The sequence below is a fragment of the Notothenia coriiceps genome, unplaced genomic scaffold (assembly GCF_000735185.1).
Source record: "Notothenia coriiceps isolate Sejong01 unplaced genomic scaffold, NC01 NC01_scaffold00032570, whole genome shotgun sequence".
Lineage (NCBI taxonomy): Eukaryota > Metazoa > Chordata > Actinopteri > Perciformes > Nototheniidae > Notothenia > Notothenia coriiceps.
Genome location: NW_011365271.1, coordinates 24511 through 31073, shown reverse-complemented (window position 1 = coordinate 31073; position 6563 = coordinate 24511). Strand labels below are relative to the sequence as shown.

The window sequence follows — 6563 nt, the reverse complement described above, 5'->3', positions numbered from 1 at the left end:
TCCTGCCCCAACATCCACCCACGCCACAACACCACCTCTCTACGCTTTCACCGGACTCACCGTGGCAACCGCAAGGCTGATTTACATATGCTGTTATGGTAACAGTGAGCAAAGGACTCAGAATATTCAAGAGTTACAAAAATAATAACAATATCCTTAAATCAGAGGGGTGGGGACCATTTTGTCTCATGATGTGGTGGCAACTTTAAACAGGAAAAGACAATCCACTTGGCCAGTTTCAAACCTTTTATTTAAAAGTAGGATAACTGCTTGATTTTGGCATGACTGCTAACACTGTTTTTGGTCAATCATATTAAACGTTTTCTTCAAGAATTTGTGTATCAATAATAATACGCTCAATGAGAATGAATAATGTGTACGACAATTGTATTTTCTCCTAACCAATCAAATGTATTTTAGCTGAGCATTTCAAAACACAAGCTGTGATAAAATGCATGGCAGTTTGAGTAAACAATATGGTGATTAATGTTACCTCGTGAAAGAGCTCTACTGCCCTCTTGTGTTTTGGGGTGGAACAGCTCAGAATTAAGAGCATGGATATTGCTTTTCATTTAATCTTGACCAGAGAATTTTCCGCTATAATACATGTACATCACAAATGGGATTTATATGTGGATTTCCCTCAAAAAGGAATTCATCATAAGAAAATCATTCCAAACATTGTCTTAATACAATTGTCTTTATTAGTGCCTTAAATACTACTTCAAGATTGGTATTCTAGAAAGGTTTTCACAGTACATTGGGCATTATGGAGTAGAACAAAATATACTTTGAATTCTGCATTACCTATTCATAAAAGCAAATATAAACATTTCAAATGGATCTCCCTGATCATTTAACAAGCTTATTTTCTTACATTCAGGCTTAATTAGGCACATTTAGGCATTCAAATATTCTGGATTATTTTATTAGCACTCAGCAAATCTAAACCTGCTCAACCAGAAACTCCAGGTAGCCAAGTATTGCCCCTCATTTTAGCTGTTATTTCTTCTCTATCTGTCTTCCTTCTACCGATCAAAATGTGTCTTTTTTAAAGTATGTGATTGCTCTCGGTTTGACTCCCGTCTCCGGTGAAAGTGTTTCATTTCACTAATGCAGCCGAGAAACCATCTCACTGAATACTCTGGGGGCCGTGGGAATAATCAAAACACTGCCAGAGACAGCGAGGAATACAAACACCAGTTAAGAACAAAGGAAATGGAAATCAATGGCAGGATATGTAGATTTTTTTGACAGCTCGACACGCAAATAATCTTTTGGGAGTTTGCCCTCTGTTCCCTTTGCCAGGTTAAGATAACAACTGAGCGGGGGAATATAAAATGCAGAATGCTCCAGAAAGGGCATAGCATCACACCTACTTAGTTTTGTGTGAAGGTGTTCCAAAACAATCAATAAAGAATGTACTGCAATACAAGCGAGGCAGCAGCGCCTAAGGCATGGTCATATCTATAAGTACTAGCAAACTCAGGAATTCATTAAAAAGCAGTATTATTTAAAAGCTCAACTTTGAGGCTTATGCGCAGTTGTATTTGTCAGTTTGTCGACACTTGAGGAGCTTGAGGAAGGTCTCCATCTTATGGGCGTCTTTCTTGAAGCAGCTGAGCAAGGTATAGTCTCTCATCACGGATTCCAGCATCTCTGGCTGAGCGTCGTTGTGGAAAAGGCCTTGCTCATTGTTTGTGGTTAACAAACCCTCATCCAACATCTGTAGGGACACATTTGGAAAAAATATTGATATATTACCAAAACTGGCAAGGTTTTACTGTTAAATGCTTAATTCAGGTTTGTCCATTAAAGGTCACCTATCATGCTATTTTTAGGCAATAGCATAGGTCTCAGATACAAATATATAATAAACATGTCTATGAAGTGTTTTGCTCAAAATGCCAAACAGATCACCAATTCTAGACATGCCTCATATCCCTCTATTTCAGCCCTGTTACTAAAGTGCTGATTCGGGCTATACAGCTTTAAAAAAAAAAAAAAAGATGAAATGCCATATCATGTTCAAAACCACATCAAGGATTATTTCTGGAACAGTATGGAGCTCAAATGCTTTCTCTCTTGCCTGTTTAGCACAAGGTGAGTTCCTTTTTATATCCTGCTTTTTACACATGCTCTCTCCAGTACAGGTTAGCTCTGAGCATAGCCACGGGAAGAAGGGGTACTGGAGGTGCTGCAGCACCCCCAGTTGGAGAATGGTGTACTTTTTTGCCAGTTACTATTATGTTCATGTTACTGTTGAAATCTCTCCCCACTTTTGGCCGCACCCCCTAAGTAAAATGACTTCCTGCGGCTATGGCTCTGAGTGTTAGCGATGCTTGCTAATGTAAACAAAGACCATATTACGTCCAAAACAGTCGGGCATTGTTTCTGATAGCGTGGGTGTAAGCCAGCCCACATTTCCGATATTACGTCATATATATGCCGCAAATCTGGATCAGCTCCGTTGTACCCCCGTTTTTAGAGATTTGCGCACGGAGGAAGGGAGAGGGTTGTATTTTCTGACACTTTGTGAGTTCCCTGACACACCGGGGGGACATACTTACGTATAAAAGACATCAAAAAGTGCATTTTGCATGACACTGTAGGTCCCCTTTAAATATTTGTACTTATAGTAATCAAACATTCTGCTGTGGGTTCTTCTCTATGGCAGTCAATGGGATTGTACCCACCTTCTTGATGAGGACCACCACTCCTTGCTCCAGACTGATCAGCTTCTCAGACACCCACTTGGTCTTGTTAAGCAGTGTGTCAGGAGCCACATCGTAGAGATTCAGTGAGGTCTGCAGGTAGACCAAAGGCTCGATCCACGACTGGACCAGCATCAACACAGAGTGGAGCAACCATTTGTCCTGCAGGGCACACAGGTGAGAAGTTAAAATGACTGAACGAATGCATGATTCACTGCACATAAAGTACAAATACTGCACATAAAGTTGTCCCTAGAAACTACAAAACATGACAGAGCTGCAGTAGAACTGTCTTTGGCTTTTGATCACATGCCAGCTAGAAAACATTCAGGTGCATCAGTTGGTTGAAATGTCATGGGTGAAGCAGTTGGGCCCGCTTAAATTCCCCTAAGCAGAGCAGACTCCAAAGCAAGTGAAAATGACCGCCATACAAATGGCCATTAAACCGCAGCGCAGGCAGTATTTCAGCAGAAAGGGCAAAGGATAAATTATTAACATAAAGAAGAGCCTTGCAGTATATGCAGTTTCAAAGATCACATTTACTGTTATGGTGATGATATAACTTTCAATAAGTAGTTTCAATACTGCAACAAATCCTGAAGTATATTGCTTTTGCCATTTTTACTTGGCCTTTGTTCAGATTACAGTTTACATCAGCTAAATCACTTCTTCATATTGTAGGTATTTCGCTTAGTGGTTCAATCTAGTTTTAATCATACTTATCAAACTGATATTAGGCTGTGACCAGTTGGACAGTGATCAAAACCTTAGTAGGCACACACAGTTTGAAAAAGAACAACACTTCTAAGAGATTTGAGGACCTTCAATTGTAATTAGACCAAACACTATCATTTAGCAGCTGACAGAGGCAGACGGAGGGGAGGTTCAGTTGCACACTTTGTACACATTGTTTCGAATAAGAAAGTGTTGGCTCAAAGCGCCACTAAAGCTTTCAAAGAGATTATTATTTATTTGTTATCACACTAAAGCCTGCACACACATATACACATACAATGACACATGCACACAAACTGGTAACTCCACTCTTATCTACAGAAACAAACAGACACAAGTGCATTCGCCTAGACAAGATTACTGTCTCCTATAACACATATTTACGCACATAAAAGCATCGCTGCACTCAGACACACACTGGTATTGTTAACATGCTAAGATCAAAGGACTGACAAACACAATTAAAAACATCTCTGGTGTTCAGCGGCCATGTACATACAGAGATCTGTTGGATTTCACTCCTGGAGCTGGGGATGGGTAAGGCTTTGGTGATGCATGCATAGCCTGCTTGGTTCCTCTGGAGCTGCAATTCGAACGGGATGAACATCTCCTCCTAGAAATCCATACAAGCATGCGGGGGGGGGAAATACAAAAGAAAAAAACATGTCAAAATACACACACCTAAGGGGTACACTCATGTGCACATATAGATATGTGTGTAACAATACTTACTGATATGTTTTTCTAACCCTCCTTAATGTTAAATCCTGAAAAAAACTTGTTTTGAGTTTATTTTACTCTATTTATTAAAAACTGAATGCCATAAGCAGCAGGATACCAATCTGTGTTAGTTTTTTGAATTATTTTTGTTTCTGGCAGAACATTTTAATGTTTCACTCTAGTACTAAACCTCAACTAAAGAGAAGCAACCCTTTAGTCTTATTTAAACTGATGTAATGTCCTCCCGATTACTATGCACCTTGTGCCCTCTGGGGTCAAAATGACCCCATCTGGCTTGTCTGATATGTAATGCATAAAGTATAAAATGTGAATCAATTTTGTGTTATACCTTTAGTTCTACTTCAGTACAACCCATTACCACACATGTTTCCCTCAGTTTTGGAATTTAGGGCCGATAGACCCTTATTTATATGAAATTATACCATTTTTTGATAAAAAAAAAAGAAGTGAAACAATGAATTAATTTGATCAGATTATATTGTGACTATTTGTCTTATCAGAGATGTCAAAGTTTAGTAAGGATGCCCTTTTTGAATAATTTATATTTTTTTAATGACAACACATAATCACACCTTGTGCCCTCTGGGGTCATTCTTGACCCCGTCTTGCTTGTCTGTTATTAAGCTGATGTAAAACCTCCAGTTCTCATAGGAACAGAATGACAAGAACCCACATAAGGAAGCCTCTTGAAAACAATGACAAAAGCTTCACCAATCTCTGCCACTGGAGACTCAGCGGAGAGTGAGACTCATTTTGTTCCGCAGCATGTTCTCTATTGAAGACCTCATGCAGCGTCTTCTCTGTTACAACTCCTACATCATCCCATTTCAAAGACCATTTTTGATCTGCAGCCGCGGAGTGAAGGGGATTCAACAGGCTGTAAAACCTGTGCTCTCACTGCTGCGGTATATCATTATCACATTCGTATTACTGCACTGTAGGCCCGCTTCTTCAATAAAACATCTTTGGCTGAGAAGAGGGATAGAAGATGACTTTGAAGCCTGGCAGTGAGGCGATGATCATGTCGGAATCAAAAGCAAATAACATAGAGAGTGCCAGTCCTTAAGGTCCAGCACAGTGTGGGAAAGTCCAACAAAAAGTACTTATGCTTTCATTGTAGAACTCATTCAACGTGCTGCTAGACTGCAGGATGGATAGATTGCAGCATACAAATAACATATCTTGGGAAATGCAAAGCTACTGTAACTTATGAGCGATATATCTACTAGCCTTGACATGTGGATAAACAACCAAATGTAGCTGCTCTTGTTTTTTTCCGTATTATTAAAAAGGTAAAATCATGCAGCTTCTCAAAAGCAAAATTATGCATTTCTGTCACCGTAGCTTTTGCCTTAAGGCTGCGTTTCTACAGCACTGCTTTTCAAAATGCTGATTTCACATTTCATAAAAATATATTTTTTAAACAAACTCATGCCCCACATAGGCCCTGAATGCAATGCATGGATTACCTTTCATTGAATCCTCTCTTTCTACGTACAATAACAAGGATTTTCTATTTTCTAGTGTGAAGAAGGATTCAGTTTCTCCTGAGGCTACACACTGCTCTAAATATGCCTTTACAGTTTACTGAAGGAGCCTGCGGATGTAAAGGGTCCGCCGACATGTTTTTCCGACACAGAACATGAGTGCGAAGACTCATTTTGGGGTTCTACTCACAAACAAAGAGCATGATTCTTCTGAGACACGGTAGATGAGCTCGGCGTGTTGGATGACTCGGTCTAGAAGCTTCTCTTGGGAGATGGAGGTACAGCGGTTGACGCCGCCCTGATCTTCCCTACAGTCTAGGGGGATGCTTACGGTTTGCAGACAGGGCCAGAGCAATAGAGGCCATACAACGCTCTGCATGACTGAAGACAACCAAAAATAAAAAATCACATATAACAAATTCACTGCTCAAGTAAAGAAACTGTTTTGATTTGAATCTGTCCCAACAACTACAAAAGTTTTCTGTCAAGTGTGATGCATTACCTGTCATCTCGTTCATTCTGTTCATTCTGTTCAGGACCTTCCTACCTTTTCTGTCATGCTCGCTCCATTTATAAAGCCTGACCAGGCCATGAATAAAGAACACAGGGCACTTTGGTCTTGCGTAGGTTCTTGTAAAAAGATGCTGGTCTTCCCAAAGCAATGCATTTATGTTCTCATGCATTATACTAAAAAGGTAACTTCAGTCGCTCAAAGCAAGGCCTAAATATCTTTCTACCTGATTTAAAATGACAAACTGGGATTTTTCTAATTATTTCTGGCAAAACTAAATCTGTATAAGACAGTAGAAAAAAAGGAAATCTGAATAACTGTTATGTACATTTATATTCCACCCAGTATCCTGATACCTTATGCCAACACATCTAA

At 39.7% G+C, this 6563-nt stretch overlaps 1 protein-coding gene across 1 annotated transcript; it reads right to left on the bottom strand.

Moving 5' to 3' along the window:
* Positions 1-1534: 1534 nt before the first annotated feature.
* smtla (somatolactin alpha) lies at positions 1535-6204 on the bottom strand. The gene is made up of 5 exons (XM_010789157.1): positions 6180-6204; positions 5868-6058; positions 3949-4062; positions 2697-2876; positions 1535-1726 (listed from the first exon to the last, which is right to left on the bottom strand). The coding sequence occupies exons 1-5, from the start codon at positions 6202-6204 to the stop codon at positions 1535-1537; spliced, it is 702 nt and encodes a 233-aa protein (XP_010787459.1).
* Between the last annotated feature and the right edge of the window lie 359 nt (positions 6205-6563).

Coding starts and splice junctions, on each gene's coding strand:
- smtla (XM_010789157.1), bottom strand. CDS start 6,204: ATGAACAGAATGAACGAGATGACAG. Junction 4,063..5,867: donor AAGAATCATGCTCTTTGTTT/GTGAGTAGAACC, acceptor ATGGATTTCTAG/GAGGAGATGTTCATCCCGTT. Junction 2,877..3,948: donor GTGAAATCCAACAGATCTCT/GTATGTACATGG, acceptor TGTGCCCTGCAG/GACAAATGGTTGCTCCACTC.